This window comes from Phascolarctos cinereus, unplaced genomic scaffold (genome assembly GCF_003287225.1).
Source record: "Phascolarctos cinereus isolate Bilbo 61053 unplaced genomic scaffold, phaCin_HiC Scaffold_3;HRSCAF=262, whole genome shotgun sequence".
Taxonomy (NCBI): Eukaryota; Metazoa; Chordata; class Mammalia; order Diprotodontia; family Phascolarctidae; genus Phascolarctos; species Phascolarctos cinereus.
This window is the reverse complement of record NW_027555736.1, coordinates 73,566,042-73,587,621: the sequence shown is the minus strand read 5'-3', so window position 1 is coordinate 73,587,621 and position 21,580 is coordinate 73,566,042. Positions and strand designations below refer to the sequence as shown.

Genomic DNA, 21,580 nt, shown 5'->3' with positions numbered 1-21,580 from the left:
TCATACATGTTGCAGGAGGGATTCAGGACCAGGAACAGGTTACACCAGATGGTCTCTGATAAGATCTGTGATAAGATCCTTGCTTTGGCTCAGTAAATGACTATAATTTTAAATTCACCACCCCCTATAGATAAGAGGTTTTTAAAAATGCTTGATGGTCATAACTGGCGATAAGTAAACCCCAGCAGGCATCTCCAACGGCTGGAATAGTCCAGACCAGCTCCTGCCCCCCCTTCACAGGGGTTGCCTCATGTGCCAATGAAGGCACGGCCAGGCTGAATCTTGGAATACCATCACCTCCTCAGCTCCCAAATTTCTTCTCGGGGCCCAAGTCTCAACTTCTTGCTCACATCCCAAACAAAGGTGACATCAGCGCAAAAGGAACAAGAGAAATGCTCTGCTTTTGATCATGGCCTCATGAGGTTAGTGCTTGTAAACCATGTTCCACCCCAGTGCAATCTGCCCTCCACATGGCTGCCGTCGTGATTTTCCTAAAGCACATGTCTGACCATGACACTGATCTCCTTAGTCTAGCCTGGTCAATAAACTCCAATGGATCCCTCTTACATCCAGAATTGAATATAAACTTCTCTGCTTGGCATTTAAAGCCCTCCACAACCCAGCCCTAACCTATCTTTTCAGCTTTATTGGCTATTACTCCTCTTCATACAGTCTATGGTCCAGCCAAACTGACCTTCTTATTCTTCCTAACACACAGCCTCCCGTGTTCTGGCACTGTGCCTTTGCAATGGTTGTCCCCTATGTCTGGAATATCATTTCACCCTCCTTATCTTTCCCTCTTAGGATCCCAAATTCCCTTCAAAACTGAGGCTCCAGAACCACCTTCTAATTGCTCTTTGAAAGTAGGGTCTGTTTCATTTTAGGCTGTGTATCCATAGCATAGCACCTAGCACAAAGTAGGTGCTTAATAAATGTTTGGAAGAATGAATGATGTTCAGAGTGGATGGCTAAGGGAGACAGAATGTTTTTCAATCTGCCCTGTGCGTGAACTTCCCGGACATTCCACCGTCAAATACCCATGACGTCGGATGGGATTGTTCAAAGCTAGGGTCTCAAATCTTCAATGTTCCTCTGCCAAGAGGCAGCAGCAAATGGATTTGTTCCAAGGCAAGCAGCTTTATGCACATACTTCTCTTTTCCTTTCCTTCTCATCCACACATCGCTGTCTCCACCCCTGCTCTTCGTGCCTGTGACACGGCGACATTTTGGCAAAGTAACATTCCGCCATTCCGCCATTTCTAAGCAGCCAAAAAGAAAGCACTTGCTACACATGACATTCTGTGACATCTGGCGTGGCCACTAATACCTTCCTGCACAGCTTTTACCTAGCTGAGAACAAATGCAGGTGATCTAGGCTAGATCACCTGCATAGCTTTCACCTAGCTGAGAACAAATGCAGGTGATCTAGGCTAGATCTGGCAAAATCTTCACTAGGGGCTGTTAAACAGGGATTCAGGGAGAGACTTTAAGTGGGTCCATGAACTTGGATTGCAAAAATATTACAGCTTTATTTTCACTAACCTCTAACTGAAATTTAGAATTTCCTTCAATTACGAATAAAAAAAATCCGAAGGCATTCTTCTGAGAAGAGGTCCCATCAGAATGCCAAAGGGATCCACAGGATAAAAAATATTAAGAATCCTTGAATCAAGTGATGTTTATTTTTATCACTCCCACTCTTATTTCTGCCTCCATCATCCCCCACCCCACCCCAGCTCCCTGACCAGAAGGTGAAATTGATTCAACATTTGCCATCACAAAGCTGGTAAGTACTAAATCCTTCTTCACCCAGGAAGCTGGTACAAGGCCAAAAGGAAACAATCCCATAGAACAGGGGCTCTTAACCTTATTTTGGGTCATGGACCACCCCTTTGGCAGTTTGGCCATGGACTCCTTCTCAGAAGAATGCTTTAAAATGCTTAAAATACATAGGATTACAAAGGGAGCCAATTATGTTGAAATATTGTTATCAAAAATTGTTTTTAAAGTTCACAAACTCCAGCATAAAAACCTCTGCCTTAGAGGGATGATGAGGTTGGAGAGTGTATCACCTCAGAGCTAAAGCCTCTCTGGTGGTAGAGAGAGGCCTGAGGGAGGAGAAAAAGAAAGCTTTCTCTTTTCTCGAGCTGATTTTATTCAGGGAATGACCCTCTGATGACCTCAGGCTGTTAGAGAGTCTAGCCATAGCCAAGCCCCTTAAATCGCTTTACTCCCTTCCTCCTGCAAAGCTACCAGATTAAAAGTCTCCGCCCCTGTTCCCCAAAATGGAGTGATTATGCCATCATCTCCTAGGCTGGCCATTTCACAGTCTCTACAGTTTCTATTGGCTCCATTCATACCATATGTAAGACGTGTGTGTGTGTGTGTGTGTGTGTGTGTAGGGGGGGGCTAGGAAGCAAGGATCAGGAGGGAATAGGTTGTTGACCCTGACCCAATTTTTTAAAAGAAGTTTGACAAATAGTCCCAGCAGGGCACGCTCTGGCTCTGGCCCTGGCCCTTATTCTCAATATTCAGCCCCATAGTTAGCCAAAATAAGAATGGGCTATAACACCGACATCTAGCACTGATGCCTTTATAACACCAATGGTAATGTATTTCAGGGTGAAGAGGATGCAGGCAGGATTGTGTAAGAGAAAGAACTCTCCCTTAGGCATGAGAAAACCAAACTTCAGGTCTTGGCTTTTGACATACTAGCATACAACATTGAACAAGTCACATAATATCTCTGGTTCTCAATTCTTTCTGTTGCAAAACAAGGGGCTTTGATTAGATCAGGGCTGCTTAATCTAAGGTCTATGGACCCCACAATAGGTCTGTAGATACATTTCAGGGGATCCACAAACTTGGATGGGAAAAAACCTACATCTTTATTTTAATGACCCTTTGGTAACTTTATAATCCTGTTATTCTTGGGGAGGAGTCTAAAGGCTTCACCAGACCCAGTGGGCTCCATAACACATATTAAGAAGAAGACCCCTTGGACTAAATGATCTTTCAGGTCTCTCCTACCTGCAAAATTCTATAATATACCATTTCTGAAATACATTTTTGCAGATGAGATTTTAAAGAAGGTCATCCTGGTCCAAATTATCAAGTGCAAAGAGTCAAAGCTGGTTTAAGTGTTGCAAGTCAGCTTTTAACATTATTAGCTTCTTCTGTAGAAGCAGAAGTAATGTTTTCTTCCTTCAGATTAATTTATTCTAAATAGGAATCATTTGGGCATTGAAAAAGAAAGAAAAAACTCATCTTTCTTCTCTAGTTCATGGATAAGTAGAAAAAATAGGTTAAAGATTGAGCTGGCTACACAAACCAATATTTTAAATTTCTTATGTCAATGTGAACACAATTAACATCTTCTAAAAACACATTTCTGACAAAGTTAAAAACTACAACTTCTTTTGTTCAAATGATTATATATCTCTGTGGTAGGGGGGGATAACCATCTAGCATACATAAATGTTGCTTTACTTAAATAAGAGGCAGAGCTAGGGTACAGAGGGTTGGGTCCTAGATTTGGAGCTGGAGGCCTTGCATTGTATCTTGGCATTGCTTTTTACTAGCTGTGTGGCACTGGGCAAGCCTCTTCCCTTCCGTGTCATGCTTACTATATTTGGCAAACAAGGGGCTTGAATTAGATAGGATGTGTGGGATCCAGCTCTAACCAGCTACCAAATGGCTTTTAAATTTTCAGTGTGGTCATTTAGACCTTAGAAGTTACAAATCAGGGCTCCACTTACTGTTTTGATAATTGTCTAGACTTAAGAAAGTGATGAAGAAAATGTGAATAATGCAGTTTAAATTTAAAAGTTCATCCATTGCATTTTTTTTCCTTTTGGAGAGCCTGTTGTTAAAATGTTTACCAGCACGCCCCTGGCCTATATTCCCTTCCTGCTCTTACAGTTATGAGAATCTCATGTAAATGTCTTATTTCTGATGGGGGAGATGTCCTTCCAGTACAGTAGAGCAAAGCATTCTCTAAATATTCATAGTCTGTTGAATTGCAGAGGGTTCACTTCACAAGAAACTGAGTGGCTGCTTCAAATCATATTTGACATATAAAACCAGGATCGATTTTCCAATGCGACTTAAAATTAGACAGGAAGCGTATCAAAAGAAGCTATTGTTTTAAAGCACGGCATTCCCCTTTAAAGGAAACCACTCCCTCAGCTATGAAAAAGCTGTCATGAAACTTGAGAGCTGGAAGGCCCCTTATATAGATTGTCCAGCCCAATCTTTGCATTTTACAGATAAGGAAACTGAGGCACGGAGCAATCAAAATGAGTTACCCAATAGGTGTTAAAACTTTGTCAACAAGCACGAATGTAGTTCATCTGGGGGGCTGAGGTGGCACAAAGTGGGGAAGAGGGAACTAACTAGTGATTTAAATCCTGATTTAACCCTACAGTTTGTTTCAATTCAATTCAAGCCTTTATAAATGGCCCAAGCACTAAGGCCGGCACTGGGATACAGTGACAGTTGTCATTGTCCTGCCCTCAAGAAACTTATATATTACATTGTTAATTTGACCTGTGTTCCTATTGGTTGGCAGAAAAATCACTTCAGACCTCTGGGAATAAAAAAGGAAGTAGCAATTTCTGCAATGGACAAGAATGGCAAAACCAGATTTTTCTAGTCTGCTGATAGGAGCCCCTGGAGTGGGTGCTTTTCCTAATGGGAGAAAGGGAAGCACCTGGCTTTGCAATTTACACATGGGGAGCCAGGGAGCAAAATCTCCCGTGACCAGAAGGCATATATTTCTCCAAAATATAAGCCCCTGCTACCCCACAGAACACATGGAAGAGACAATATGCCAAGAGAAATTTTGCACCTGCAGGTGAACAGCTATGCAGTCAGCATGCATAGGCAGTCTCCCAGCAGAGGCTCTGAAAGCTGAGCCCAGACCATCCCCCTGGCTGATGGTGATGTAGACCCAAAGGGGAAAAAAAACAGCACAAAAAAAAAGTGGTCAGTTTCTGTTCCACCCTGAGTCAGACCCACGCACACTCCCTCCATCACAATTAACAGGAGAATCTGAAACACAACAAACTCACTGGCAACATGCTCAAAATCAATGGCATCGATACCCAGAACTGAGATACCAAAAAAGCCTATTTGAAGAGCAAACACTCAGAGCAGCAGCCCTCTGCATGCTGCAAAGAGCAGATCACACGGCCTCCTAACAAAATCCACCACAAGGTCAATGGACCCAAGATGAGTTGAAGTGCAGGCACTTTCAAAAGGCCAACTATCTTGCTTCCAGTCTACGTACAAACCCTCCCCTTCATCAAATATAGGCTCAGCCATCAAACTGAGGAGGAGCGGAGGATTTAGAGCTAGAAGGGATCTTACAGATGGACCTCGGCCAACTCTTGCATTTTATGGACAAGAAAACTGAGGCCAAAAGAAGTTAAAAGATTTGTGCAATATCACAGTAAAAACCCAAACAGGGACTGGACCCAGTTTTTTTGACTCCAAGTATTCCCACACTACCATGTTACCTACAGACATCAGACCCCTGAGAAACCCAAGCAAAACAAGTCAATAATAAGAGAAGAAGCAGGGAGGAGGAAGGGAGGAGGAGGAGGAGGAGGAGGAGGAGGAGAAGGAGAAGAAGAAAAGAAGAAGAGGAAGAAGAAAAGAAGAAGAAAAGAAGGAGAAGGAGAGGAAGAGGAGGAGGAGGAATATAAAGAAGAAAAGGAGGAGAAGGAAGAAGGGAAAATGATGGAGTGGGGGAGGGAAAGGAGGAGAAGGGAGGAGGAGAAGGAGGAGGAGGCTGCAATGGAAGGCAGGTTACATTAGGAGGGGGAAGAGCTAGGTTCTAGTCTAAATTCTGCTGTAAATCATTGTATGACCCTGGACTTAACTTTTCTGAACTGAAGTTGCCTTGTATGAAAGGTGGGTATAACCATCCCTTTAATTTACCTGAAGGCAGAGGACGGAATCAAATCCCTTGAGGCCTCTTTCACCTCTAAGAATATTCAGTCCATGAAATAAAGGTATGGTCATACTTGGAATTATCACCAGTGGACCAGAGTCAGTATGAGGAACAAAGCCACTGTCAATGTACCTTAATTCTAGTCTTCCTGAATTAGTTAATAAGTCAACAAGCATTTATTAGGCACATACTATGTGCCTGTAGAGGGAGCTAGATGGTTCAATGGATAGAGCACTGGCCTGGAGTTAGGAAGACCCAAGTTAAAATCCAGCCTCAGATACCATGTGATCCTTTGCAAGTCACTTAAAATCTGTTTACTTTAGTCCACTAAAGAAGGAAATGGCAAACTAATCCAGTATCTTTGCCAAGAAAACTCTATGAACAGGATGGTGACAAAGAGTAGGACATAACTGAACAACTGAACAACAATATGCCAGGCACTGTACTAAGGATTAGGGATACAAATATAAGTAAAAAGAAAGACAGTCCCTACCCTCAGGGAGCTTCCATTCTAATGGGAGGATATAACACACAAAAGGGAGCTGAAAAAGGAGGAGAGAAGATACCTGCCCTTCCCCAAAATGGAGGCTTGGGAGGGACTCACCTATGAGAGAAGGGATAGCAGGCATGGAAAGAGAAGGAGGCAGCTGAAACGGTGGCAAAGTCTGATTTAGGTTAGTTCCCTCCCGAGCCCCAGTTCCTGAAAGCTAGGGTAATTAAACCTTGGAATGAATTAGAAGAACTCTAAGATCTTTCCCTTTAAGTCTTAAAGACTGGGAGATGGGTTAGATGTGATTTTATTTCAAAGCAGTGGGGGGCCTAGATAATCTCATAAGGGTCAGTGGATCTTAAAGTTGAAAGATACCTAAGAGATCATCTAGTGTAACCCTCATCTGAGGGATGAATTTCCTTCTACAACAGCTTTGGTAAGTGACCATCTGTCCTCTACTTCATAACTTTATATTCTAAGTATTTCTAGGTACTCAACTCTTGGTTACCCAGCCTAAAGGAAGGGAAACAATGACAAATCATTCCTAACAGAAGATTCAACAGAAAAACATTTTGACAACACAAAAAGTTATTTTTACCTTTGGAGTTCATTTTTGTACTTAAATGAGCATGAGTGTGTCTAATGCTCTGGGAATTTACCACACTTCAAAACAGATAATGAAGCCACAATGAAAGCCTGACTCAGGAACCAGAAAGCTACCCAGTTGGATCATCCTGAATTCTGATTAACTTCTGTCCTGCTTCCCATTCCTTGCTGGAGAGATACAGTATCACCTCTCAGATGGATGCCTGTCAACCTGAGCACCTCTAAAATTTATCTGAATGGTTCATACAGTCTTTTCTGGAGGAGAAAGGTGGAATGTGGGTTAAGTATCTTTTGTTGAAAGTGTTTCAAGGAACTGAACCAAGACCAGGAGATGTGAAATTCTGTTTCAATGTAGGGTAGTCCCAAGGTGGCAATCGGAGAAAGAGGTGATGAACACACACAAAATGCACTTCCAACTTTGCTGTAGATAATCCACAAGATAGATAACACACGACAACTTGCTTCTCTACTGTTTAGGACATAGAAAAACTATTTCTTGAGCTCCCAGTGGAGGAAAAAAAAATGCCATTGAAAAGAGACCTATCATCCTGACATAAGGAAAATCATCCAGGAAACGATCAAACAAGGAAGGTGAGCTGGTCATGTAGCCAGAGTGAGGGACCTCAGTTGGACAGTACTATACTGGTAACTAACTACAAAATGTTAAATACCTAGAAGGTCTCTAGCACATTGGTCAGATCCTCTCTAAAGGATTTTTAGGAGGATGTGGACATGAACTGGGTGGGATAAGGTGTCATGAATGGGCTATACCTTTGGTGGGAGTACTTTGATGTATTTTACATTGATGAAATTATAGAACAAATGAAATATAAGAAGGGAAAAGCACAAAAATGAATAATTAGCATTTGGAAAGGAAAAAGAGGCAGTTTCCAGATACATGACAAGAAATGCCAAGTCCAATGAATAAGAACCTGAAGGTAGTATGCAGGAGAAGGAATGGATATGTGACATGGAAAGCCCCCATATGTTCAGATAAGAGTCCTAGCTGTATTGACCTCAGTAAACTTTTGTACTTTGCTACAATGGTCAACCGATCATCTTTGAAACTTAAGGGAAAGAAAGACTAAAAAGCTCTCAGCAAAATCCCTTCCCAGAGAAAGGGAGGACAGGAGAAGGTCTTTGGAAGAGGACCTCCGAGTTGGTTTTTTTTTTTTATTCTTGTTCTTTGCACCTGAAAGACGAGTTGTGAGAGGTATAATATGGCCCATGACTTTGCTATTTCAGTTTGCCTTTGAGGTAGCTGCCAAGGGGCTATAAATCAAAAGAGAAAAAAAAGCAAGCAAGCAGCACCAGGCTGTCTTTGCTTCTTCCCTTGAAGCTTAGATAAAGTCTACTCAACTGTGCAAACCCCAGGCTCTCTCTATGGAATGCTGGGAGAGGGACTTTACTGGTCCCTAAAAACTGAACAGGGAAAAACTGAGATCAGCTGAATGGTCAGGACAGAAAGTCTAAGGAGCATTCCCCATGCAGCATGAGAGCTGGCTGCATGGCTGGGAGAGGAGCACAACCGCAGTCTGCTTGTTAGAGGAACTTTTTGGTAGAGGGAGGTCCCAAGAGCATGGCATAGTAGAACCATTTATTTATTGTTTTAAGAATTTTTTTCCTGAGCTTAGCACTCATCAAATAAAACTAGCATTTCTGTGTACGTAGTAGAAGAGAGAGAGAGAGAGAGAGAGAGAGAGAGAGAGAGAGAGAGAGAAGATAGAAATAGCACTTAGAGTTTTAATGTTTGTATAATATAATATATAATCTCATAATTATAGTTATATATTATATAATGTAATCATATTACCTATATATTATAATATTATCTCATTTGATCCTCACAACAAGATAGTGCTAGTAAGGTGCTGTTATTATTCCCATTTTACAGATGAGGAAATTCAGGCTGAGAGAGGTTACATGATTTGTTCAGTGCCCCAAGGCTAGTAATTATCTGAAGCAGAATTTGAACTGAGGTCTTCTTGACCTCACTCCATCTACTGCATCACCTAGCTGCCTACATAATACATTCAGCATGTAACTTTCAAAGCTGTCCCATTTATCTGTGATTCTTTTTCTCTTTCTTTCTGTGCTCTTCTAGGCATTAAAATTTTTTCCAATAACCTTATTTTCTTTTTTCTTGTTGCTCTCCTGCTGTCATTCACTCACTCTTCCTACCCTCACCCCCAACCAGAGCCATTTAAGGACCAGAAGGGATAGAGCCCCAGAGGCAGCCTTGAAAACTCAGCTCTCCTCTCTAGAACTATTGCTCTACCTTGCTCATTGGCTGAGAAACTTTCTTTTTTAGTCTTCTGTCTCAGCTTTGGTTGCTCAAACCCTTTCTTACAAGAGTCAATTCCATTCAATAAACATTTATTAAATGACTATTATGAGCAAAGGCACTGTGTGAGAATCGACAACTAAAAAGTCCCTGTCATTGAGAAGCCAATGAGCTATTGGGAGATACAACATGGAAATAGATAAATAGATCCAAGCTCGCTGGAGAAGAGAAAGAGTGTGTCAATGATTGGAGGATCACAAAAGGCTTCCTGGAGGAGGTGGAGCCTGAGCTGAAGCTAAGGATTTTAATAGGTAAGAAAGGAACGCTTTCCATATCTGAAGGATAGTCTGTGCAAAGGCAAACAGAGGTTAAATGACTTGCCCAGGGTCACACAGCTAGCAAGTATCTGAGGCCACATGATCCTAGGCAAAGGCACTTTACCTCTGTCTGCCTCAGTTTCCTTAACTATGAAATGGGGAGAGGGCAAATTATAGCACCTCCCTCCCTGGATTGTTTTGAGGATCAAATGAGACAATATTTGCAAAGTGCTTAATACATGGTAGGCATTTAAAAGATGCGTATTCCCTTCCTCTTCCCTTCTCTGCAACTTCAAACCTTAGAGAGTTGTCTGAAGGTACCAAGAGGTTAAGCAGCTTGCCCATGGTTCATACTAAGGTGCCACTGAGGCAGGACTTAAGCCCAGGTCCTCTCCTAACTCAGAGGCTGAGTCTCTACCCACTTTACCACCTGCCTCTTGTGTGTATGTGTGTGTACATGCATTCTCTCTCTTCTTTCTTTCCCCCTCCCCCTTTCTCTTCTCTTCTCCTCTCACTCCCCCTTCCCCTCTTCCTTCCTCCAACTGCCCCCATCTTTGATCTCACCTATTCGAATGTTCCTTACAACAATGCACATGATAACTTGTCCACACCTTCTCACTTCGTGTAGCTCTTATCTATGTCCGACCAGCTCAGAGTAAGGCTTATACACAGTCCCAACCAAAACTGGCACTCTTAGCACCCTCTGCCCTCTTTTCTCTTACTCTGCCACCATTATTGCAGAAGAAGAAGGCTCCATATATGTATATGTATATCTGTACATAGATGTATATGTAAAAATATACATGCATAAGATTACATCCATACACATGCACATACAAGGGCAGCATGTATGGGTGGAGGGAGACCTGACTTACCCTTCTCACCCACCCAGAATAAATACAATGGTATCTTTCTCAGTGATAGGCCTAGAGTCAGGAAGACTTATCTTCCTGAGTTCAAATCTGGCCCCAGACACTTATTAGCTGTGTGACCCTGGGCAAGTCACTTTGCCCTGTTTGCCTCAGTTTCCTCATATGTAAAATAAACTGGAGGAAGAAATGGCAAACCACTTCAGTTTCCCTACCAAGAAAACCCCAACGAGGTCTCATACAGTTGGACACAACTGAAATGACTCAGCAACATTTGCTACCCATGTGCCCTTGGGTGAATCACTTCACTTTTATGGGCCTCAGCCTCCTCATCTGTAAGATGAAGGGATAGGATTAGATGGCTTCTAAGTTTCCTTTCATATCTACAAATAGGCAAAGATACTGGAGTGATTTGGGCCAAGTCACTTAACATGGCTTGCCTCAGTTTCCTCATCTGTAAAATGAGCTGGAGAAGGAAATGGCCAACCACTGTAGTATCTTTACCAATAAGCAAAATTAATTTAATGCTCTATCATTTGATTATTAATATTAATTTGTAATAGTCCCTTCTCTGTTTAAAATCCCCACTTCTTAGTTTTAGCTCACATAGAAAAAACATTTCCAGAAGCTGAGGAATGTGGTTACATACCAGCCCCTCCCAGCACCTGGCCTGGGATTCTCTATCCCATAAACCAAAGCTACACTGAGCTGGTTTCACTACCAAGAGTTACCAAGAGCCATTTGTGTGACCTCGCTCCCTTCACTAGAGTTGGGGGAGGCCTGGCTCACGGAGGAGAAGTAAAGCTGGAGAGATCCTGATCCGGAAAGGTTTTGCTTGCCCGGATTGCTGGAGGCTGCTAAAACTCATGACCAAGCCCATTCCCTCATTCCTCCCCTCATTCTAAGGAGGAGCTGAGGACCCTTAGCCCATATCCTCATAAAGTGTCTGCCAATAAGGGCTGCCGTTTTTCTCATCGGGGAGGACTCAAGAATGTGCTGTCGGGAAGACAGGTGGGCATTCAAGATGACTCAAGACCCTGCCTCTCGGCCTTTGGTTACTAAGAGAAACCACTGACCGTTAGTTTATTTACTATTGGCTAGTCTCATCAATAGATTTCTCTTTAATATCCAGAAACTGTCTCTCGGAATTTTGTTTACAATACCAAGGAAATTCTAAATGGGGTCACAAAGAGTTGGACATGACTGAAATGACTGAACAGCAACCACCTTCCTTGGGCCCAGTACAATTCCAGAAATCCCAGGAGGCTGGAGAGCAGGTATTAAGAAGGATAAATTTACCTATGCTGCCCAGACAAAAAGGAAATGCCAGCAGCCTCCACCCCCAGGGAGTCAGAGTGGAAAGAGAAGGAGGTTCAATGAGCCGGGGCACCCAAGTTTGCAGTGGGTTCAGTCAGCTGTGGATTGACTGTTTCTACAGAGCTCTCTCTGCAAAGGCAAACAGACGACCCTCGGTAGAAGGCGCAAAAAAGACGGCACCTACCCTGCCACCACGATCTCAAAGTCCCCATCGTGGTCCACGTCGGTGACAGCCACGCCGTAGTTGAGCTGGGTAGGGTTGCTGTCGTAGTCGGGCGGCAGGACGGAGCTGGTGACTGCAGTAAACATGGGCTCAGCTCTCTGGGACCCCTCACTGTGGGGCAGGAACCACCCTGGCAGCAGCAGCAGCAGCAGCAGCATCCTAGGCAGCATCTGAAACCCAGGACAACAAGCTTCAAAGGGAAGCCATTGATCTTGGGAAGGATGGGGGCCCAGGCAGGTTTTCCCATATAAATAGGATGCGATTAAAACACGTCCAGCCACTACACAAGGAGCTTAATCAACAACCAGGATGTTCAAATCCAAGCAATGAAAGAGACAAAGGAAAACAGAAGATCACGAGGACAGAAATTGGAAGCTGGAAGGGACCTCAGAATTCATCCAGTCCAAACCCTCCATTTTACAGATGAGGAAACTGAGGCCCAGAGAGTTAAGTGACTTGCCCAGGGTCACATAGGTAATAAATAGCAGGTCCCCTGACTCCAAATCCAGGACTCTTCCCACAGCATCATGCTGTCTCAATCTCCTAGAGGTTCAGGTCAAGGCAGCCAAAGTCATTAGGGATCAGCAGCAGTAAAGGAGACTTCCTTAGATGATATTTGTTCCAACAATGAGAAGCTAGGTGGCACAGGGGATAGAGTGCCAGGCCTGGAGTCATGAAGACTCTCAGATACATACTGGCTGTGTGACCCTGGGCAAATCACTTAACCCTGTTTGCCTCAGTTTCCTCATCTGTAAAATAAGCTCGAGAAGGAAATGGCAAACCATTCCAGTATCTTTGCCAAGAAAAACTCCACAATGGGGTCACAAAGAGTCAGATAGGACTGAAAAAGACTGGGCAACAACATTCCAACAAGCGGCCAGGAAGGAATTTACTACTTGATAGCTGTCTGAGCCAGCTTCCACCCCTGCCCAGGGCCCTACCTTTGAAACCAGGAAACAAAGTCACTGCAGCCAGGGCAGACATTCCAGCAGAATCTAGCTGGCGCTGCCTCAGTCACTTGGAGAAATTAAACCATCTTATGCGTGTTTTATTATAAATTAATTATGTATAATACATTGTATAATTCATTATTATATCTCTAACATAACTCACAGTGTTGCCAAGCTGCCTGGGGCCATGGGAAGGGATGGCACACACCCAAGAGACAGATGCAGAAGGCCAAAGGAGGAACTCCCTCCTTCCTTCTCTATGCTAGATCAAGGGAGACACTTACGTTCCTATAGATAGCAGCATCAAGCTGGCTATTCTGGTAGGCACAAGAAACCGCACTGAGGGGACTAAAGGCCCAGCTGGAACCCATCCCACAACTGCTGCCCGGACCAAATCCCCCGAAGGGGATGTCGTGGCTGCTAGCTTCCAGAAGGCACCTCACCCCTTTTGGATGGAACAAATCCTTCTGGTGTGTCAGAGCACTGGGGAGAAATCAGCCAGCAAGATCTGGGTCTGAGTCAGGCTGATGTCTTAATGAAGACGAATACAAATGAAGACGGTCCTCACGTGGGGAAGCACACACACACACACACACAAACACACACACACACACACACACACACACACCACACACACACACACACACACCACACACTCCTCTAACGAGGCATACCCGGGGAGCAGCCAGAGGCTCACCGGGGCTGGAGGACTGCACTGCTTCACTGGAGTAAAAAGAACACGATCAAGGGCTGGCCCAGGCACTTCCTAGCTAGGTGGCCGCAGGCAAGTCATGGGATTGAAGGTTTACAGGCAGAATGGGCCACATAATACAACCTCCTCATTTATGGAAAGGTTACTAACTAGCCTAAAGCCACGTAGGAAGTTAAGTGTCAGAGATGGGATTTGAACCCAGGTCCTCTGCCTCGAGAGCCTTTCTTTCCACCTTTGTTCATCCTTCATTTTCTAAGACGATGATGTCACAGGGCGATGTCTTGACTTGGGCCTGAATTGCATTTAAGTAAGGCACAGCAGCACAAAGTCATCAACCTCACTCTCTCTTTCTGGGTCATCCAAGTCCAGTGGCAAGACAAAAGTCAGGACAAGTGGCGATGGCACGGCGTGCACATCATTTAACCTCTTGGAGGACCAGGCTCCCCACCCATAAAACGAGGCAGGTCGGAGTGGATAATGATAATAGCTAATGTTAATAGAGTGTTATAAGATTTCTAAAGCACTTTATATTCATTTTCATTTGATCCTCACAACTTCATGAGTCGATTATGACAGATATCACCCCCATTTTACAGATGAGAAAACTGTGAGAGGTTGAGTGACCTGCCTGTAGTCACATTCTTCCTGGAGCTAAATCCCATGATCATGAGAAAAGACATCTCCCAAAACAGAGCTTTACCCCTCAGGCCTCAGTTTCCTCACCTACAAAACAGAGTCAGACCAGATGACCTCTAGGGTCCCTTAAAGCTGCAAATCCTTCAGACTTCAATTACTGGTCCGAAAATTGCTTCTAAGACGACTCTTAGGAAAGAAGATTCTAATCTCATCTTCAAAAGGAAAGTAATGGATGTTCCACTGAGTGAGATGCCCCAAATTACTAGGAAATCCTTAGGGAATAACAGCTTTCACTTCATTGCTTTAGGGGGTCACAGAGTTAATTGGCGATAGAGAGCTCTTGGGGATCATCTAATTCAATGCTCTCTTTTTACAGATGAGGAAACTGAGGCTCAGAGAAGTTAAGTTCAACATGGAATAATGGTTGGTATTGGACTTGGATTCAGTTAGACCAGGCATGAATCCTCCCTCTAACATATATTATCTGTATGACTATGGGAACATCATCTAACTTCTCTCAGACTCAGTTTCCTCATCTATGAAATGGGCCTAACTCGCAGGGCTGTTGTGAGGCTCAAGTGAGATAAGGCATGTAAAGTGCCTTGCAAATCTCAAAGTGCTATACAAATCAATCAATAATAATAATAATAATACTGTCCAAAGTCCCCAGAGTCAGGATTTGAACCCAGATCTTTATCATTCCAAAGCCAGTATCTTTTACAATCCACCACAAAAGAATGTGAAATAAACTTATTCAAGAACTTCACCACTCAGTGATAGCGCTTTAATTTTGTGACAGATTGCATCTTTGACTCTGTCCATTCATTAAACGAATTTATATTGATGTTAAGGTAGCTATATTGTCATAGGATCATTGACTGAGTATTGGAAGAGACCTCAGTGGTCTTCTGGCCCAAGCTCCCTCCCTCATTTTGCAGATGAGGAATCTAAGGCTTTGCTTCTCTGCAGTATAAAATGTCCTGATTGAGCTTTACCATGATGTCCAGCTTTTAAAGGCTATGATTCTGTTCTACAAACACACTGCCTCCCCTCACCCCTTGTTATTCTTGAACCCAGACCCAACTTTGCCCCACATGTTGTTCTCAACTTTTTTCAAAATTCTTCTCTTTGATATGTTTTTATTTGTTTTTAAGTATTACCTTACTTGATTTTCAAAACAAGCCTGTGAGGTAGATGCTATTGTTATCCCCATTTTACAGATGATAAACTGAGGCAGACAGAGGTTAAGTGAGCTGCCCAGAAGCTTATCCTATTTAGACTACTCAGCGTCGTATAAGCTTCTAAGGTCAAATTTGAACTCAAGTCTTCCTGATTCCAAGCCAGGCATTCTAGCCCCCTGCCATGTTTGCTTGCTCCTTGAAGACCGTTTAAGCACGGTTACACAGCTATTTCCTCAGAGGTAACGAGGAAGTCATTGGCTGTACCCCAGAATAGGACTGGCTACCAATTTTCTGCAATTCTTGATTAGCTTGGGGTTGCTAGGTAGTGTAGCAGATGGAGTGCTGGACTTGGGCGTGAAGAAGACCCGAGTTCAAATTCTGCCCTAGACACATCCTAGTTTGTGACCTTGGGAGAGTCATGTCACCTCTCCTCAGCCTTAGTTTCCTTATCTCTTATCATAGGTACAATAATGGTTACAATTTCTCAGAGTTGTTAGCTCCCAACTGAATACTAGTGTAAGGATCAAAAGACAATGTATGTAAAGTGCTTTGCAAATCAGAAAGAACTATACAATTGCTAGCTGTTATTATCAGCTATTAGGGAATGGATTATGTATTCTCAGAACAAGTCATTCTCAGCAGTCCTCTATTTCGCTGTGAATAGCCACTTTTCTCTTTCTCTCTCTTGATGTGTTGGCCCTGCTCCACAGGAGGAGAGATGAGAGGGAAAGAAAACTCCCATGTCAGTGTGGTAGGGAAAATGGGCTGCTACATGGTCTAGAACTAGAAGACTGTGCTGGTGGCCCCTCACACCAGGCATAATATACAGCACCAGATGTACAGGCTACAGGAAGTAAAGGACAGCTGTTGAAAAAGAAACAGAGAGTGGGAAGGGAGCTGAAGTCTCTTGGCTCCAAGTAGCCTAAACATGGCGGTAAGAAAGTGTTTGGTGAAAGTTCTCATAGATATTATCCCCATTATACAGATGAGAAAACCATGAGAGGGTGAGTTGGGAGTAGGAAGGAAAGGGGATCAGTTGAGGTTGGGAGCAGTGGTGCAGCTGTGGCAGCCAGTGTTTGACCTTGGCATCTTCCCCTACTTTATCATCACTGTGGTACATAAAATCATGAATGTCCATAGCAATGTATGTGTTATGTCTTGTTTAATAATCAGCTCTCCAAAACAAGGTATGCAATTTTAAATTTAATCCTTGTTATCAAAAAGATTATTTCTGTAACACTTATTTACACAATAATAAAGATTACTAACATTTTCTCCATCACTTTCTTAAGTCTAAACCATCAACAAAACAACAAATCGGGCCCTGATTTGTAGCATTTGCTAATTTCCAAAGTGCACATGATCACAGTGAAAATTTAACAATTGGCTCTTATGAGCTGGTACGAGTTGGTTTTAGCACTCCCCTGCTTGCATTGCTCCTGTGTCTCCATAAGGTATGTACCAGAACTGGGAAAGTAAGCTATGATGAGAGTTGTACTCCAGATCCAGCCAAGGGCTGCCTGTCTGAATTGTACCAGCTGAGCTGGATCCTTAATGCTCATTCCCTAGAAAGGGTGCCCAGCAGTGGGCACTCCCTAACTATCAGATTCCTTGCACTCTGGCCAAATGACTCAGGTGGAACATGAACAAGGGAACAGAGGAAGAAGAGAAGGACAAAGTGACAAGACAAGAAAGAAAAGGGAAGGACTGTCTTTACCAACTGTTTTACTTATAATTTCATCAGAAGCCACTTCTTTTAATCTAAAACAAACCTAAGTAGTACTTACTGTATTTCCAGACTTGCTCCCAAAGTGAGGGTGGGGTCCTTCGTAAGGAACTAGGGAAGGAAGGATAGGGAGTCATGGGTCCTCTTCACTGAGGAGGGTGAGGTAGTTAATACAGATCACTTCATCCTGAGGCATAGCGTATGAAAAGAGCCCAGGGTGTGAAGTTCCAGAAGTGAGCAACTCTAATTGGCCATATGAAGTGGAGACAGACCCTAGACATCTCAACAGTTGGGAAATGGAGGGTGGTAGTAGAGAAGAATAAGTATAAAAACTCTTTTCTTCCCCTATAACAGGGGAGTAGACAAAAGGGAGAGAGCTTCAGGGCCAGCATAGGACAGGACAGGAAAACACTGTTAATAAATGTCATCCTTCTTTCCCTAGCACTGGTGTTGCCAAGGATACAATGAAGGAAGGTGAAATCCACCTATCCACCTGTGTCCTCATACTGTGTGCATGTGCATGTCTACATCAATTCCTTAGCTACCAAGTAGTAGGGTTTTAATAACACTGTTCACTCATAAAGAAGACTTAGGGTATGGGACCATACTAAGTCACTTAAATTACTTAAGTAATAATTTTTAAAAATGGTTTACACTTAGAGAACTCTACAACTTATAGAAGTACCAGGTAACCAAGAACAAATCATTTTAGATTAACCTTATTTCCTTTTTTGGGGAGATGAGGTCACTAGACAGATAGACCAGGGGAATGGTATAAATACAATTTAACTGGGTTAAGCAAAGCACTTGACAAAATTTCTCCTGCTACTGTTGTGGACAAACTAGAGATGTAAGGTAGATGAATCATTAGGTGAATTCAGAACTGGTTGAATGGCTGGCTTGTTGACTTGGCTGGGACTTGGTGCCATCTTGGAAAGAGGTCTCCAATGGAGTGCTGCAGGGATCTGCGTCCATTGACCCTGTACTATTTAACATTTTGACCACCGACTTAGGTAAAGTCATTGGGAATATGCTTATCAGATTTGCAGATGATACAGTGTTGGGAAGGAGAGTCAATATACTGGAAGACAGAGTCAGGATTCTCAAAGATCTTGACAGGTTGGATAAAATGTACTTAATTCATTCAATGAATATTTATTAAGGGCCTACTATGTGCAAGTCACTGGAGATACAAATACAAAAATGAAGTGTTCCCTGCCCTCAAGGAACTTCTATTTTCCTAGAGAGGCTATATTATAGTCTTAGAACAAATCTTTTTATTAAGAGGATTTGTTCTATGAAGTTTGAATTCAGTCAAAGGGCCGCACTTGAGGACCTAGAGGACCACATGTAGCCTTGAGGCAACAGATTCCCCACCCCTGGGCTATAACACATACACAAATAAATAAAAAACCCAGTAATTGGGACTTTGAAGGGGACAATTTTATGGAGTTTTATGGATGGGGAACCATATCACAATTAGTTAAGAAGTGAGAGGTGAGGAAATAGAGGGCATAATCATAGATGGTTTTTCTAGGAGATTACTATCAAAGGAGAGGAGAGATAAAGGATGATTGCCTGAGGGCATGGCAAGATGAAGGTTTAAGAATGAGAAAAATCTGAGCATGTTTGTAGACATCAGGGAAGGAGCCAGAGAGAATGATCGAAGTAGTTAGGAGGGGATGTCTTGGCAACCTCTTCCTCTAAGATTGGAACAAAGTAGAAGAGAAAGATAGATGATGTTGAGGGAATTTGAGTATAGAATTGAGTAGGAGAAGGAGCTTCCAAGGAATGATGTTTATTCTCAGTAAAGTATTAGGTGAGGTCCTCTGCTGAAAGAACAAGGAAGGGAGAAAGTGTAGGTGGTTTGATGAGAGAGAACATTGAGAATAGCCACTTCGGGGAAAGCGAGAGCCCCCAGTGGGAACAGCAAAATGATTGCCTTATTACAAGAAAGGCCTAGTTGAGATGAGGCAATGTAAATTCATAGTGGCTCCAATCAACACTGTTGAATGGCTTTCACCAACAGCGGTAAGCAAAGGAGGAGGAGGAACAGAGGAGGTGAATAGTGGAGATGACCTAGGGATGAAGTTTGGGAAGGCATGAGCAATGCTAGGACAAAGGAACAAGGAATTCAAAGACAGAGGGCAGTGTTAACTGGTTAATTCTAAGGGAGGAAGTGAGGCCATAGTAGGGTACATGGAGTGACTGAAGGACAGGCAGTTATAGTCAGAAGCATTTCAGAATTCTGAATTGCAGAAATAGAATATGTATATATAACAATGAGATCAAGAGCTTGGCTGGCTCTGTATGTGGCTGAGGCAGACCAACAGTGCAGCTTGTGGGAGCTGAGGAAATTGATGAACTATGAATCCGGGGTATTTGAAGGGACCCAAATACCTGGGCAGGGGTTGAGGTGGAGAGGAAGCCTGAGCCAAGTACTGCCTTCTGTGGAGCCAGGTTTCCATGGAGTGAGAGAGGGAGAGGTCTACCAAGAAAGGCAATTTGTTAACAATAAAACAAGGGTTGCTGAGGGAACAATGGAGGGGAAGGCAGAGAAGCACAAACTCTCATGAGATGTTGGGCTGAGGTGGGTAGGATGAGCAGAGAGGGAAATGTTTACCTAAACAGCCTTCAATTCTGAACCACTGGAATTATGAGAGGAGGAAGAGGAAAGTTTGCTAGCCAGTGGACAATAGACTTGCTAGTAAACAAAGGTAGCTCTATAGCCTGGTAGGGAGAGGTCTAGGGACTGGGGGCCCACCTGGAATGGCAGCCACATCAGACCCTGGCTATATTTTCTAAGACTGGGGTTTGGGGGAGGGAGGAGCAAGGAGCAATGTGCTCATGGGCTGGGGCCCAGTGACCATATAGGGAGTGACTTAGTGTCTGTTTTCTCAGTGGTTAAGGGGGCTGAGGCCCAGTTGATTTACTCACCCTCTTCTATCAGCAATAAATGTAAAGTTTTACACATGGGTTCAAAAAATCAACTTCTTCAGCTGAAAGTTGGGGATTTATAACTAGAAAACAATTTCTAAAAGACTGGGGAATTTTAGGGGATTACAAGCTCACTATGAGTCAGTAGTTCAACAAGGTGGCTCCCACCCCTCCCCAAAATGCACTATTGGGCTGCATTGAGAGAAGCAGTGTCTAGGATCAGCGAGGTGATAGACTTTGCCATACTCTGAGTTTATCAGACTACATCTGTAGTGTATTGCATCCAATTCTGGGAACCACATTCTAGGAAGGAAACTGATAAGCTGAAAAGTGTCCAGCCTAGGGGCAACCAGGATGAAGAGCCTGGCAAATGAGTTCCTGTCTTACAGGCATCACTTGAGGGAACTAGAGATATGTAGCCCAAAGAAGGGAAGACATAGGGAAGATGTGATAGGCTATCTTAAAATATTTGAATACTTAAAAGAATAATTGAATTTATTCTGTTAGGCCCCTGAAGGCCAAACTAGTAGCAAGGGGTAGAATCTGTGAGGCAAATTTAGGCCTCAGGTAAGTAAACCAAAGTAAAACCAAACCCTTCTTCAGAATGAGCTCTTTCAAAACGGTTTGGTTTTTTTTTTTTTTTGCACTGGAGGCAGGAGTATTCAGGAGCCGGCTCTAACCACCTCTTAGAACTAATTGTTGTTTTTCAGCATGAGCCTCTCTACCTTGGAAATCAGCAGATGCTACAAGCCAAGGCTTGATTTATTATTTTGTTGATTTTCTAGACTTAAGAAAGTGAAGGAGAAAATGTAAAAAATTAAATTTTTTAAAGTGTATTTAAGCAGATTAAACTTAAAAGTGTGTCAGGTGTATTTGCCCTTCTCTCATGGAAAGCTGATTGTTAAACATTTACCAACATACCATGGGCAGGAGGTCTTCAAAGAGAAGCTAGATGACCACTTGCTGGTTAAGTTTTAGAAAGGATTCTTGCTCAGGCATGGATTGGACTATATGTCCTTTGAAGTCCCTTCCAACTTTGAGAGTTCATGAAATAACAACCATAAGGTAGAATAACCCAAAATCTGCCCGTGATAAAGTTCCAGGATACTGTACAAATGCTTTTCCCTCCCACCGCATCCCCCAGAAGAACCTGTCAGTACAGAATATTTGCACTGCTTTGAACTCTAACATTTGCAAAGTTCAAAAATAATGGTTCACATTTATATAGAATTTTAATGTTTACAAAGCACTTTTCTTTACAGCAACCTAGCCTGTAAAGGCAAGCAGTGCAAATATTGTTAACCCCATTTTTCAGATAAGGAAACTAAGGCTCACAGAGGTTACATGAGCTCCCCCAAATCACACATTTAGGACAA

The 21,580-nt window shown here is 43.0% G+C and overlaps 1 protein-coding gene across 1 annotated transcript in view; it reads right to left on the bottom strand.

Moving 5' to 3' along the window:
* CRTAC1 (cartilage acidic protein 1) overlaps window positions 1-21,580 on the bottom strand; it is a 183,599-nt gene that overhangs the window by 137,198 nt on the left and 24,821 nt on the right. Inside the window, 1 exon segment of the mRNA XM_020996911.2 lies at window positions 12,024-12,232. Within this exon segment, the coding sequence (XP_020852570.1) occupies window positions 12,024-12,232 (209 nt within the window).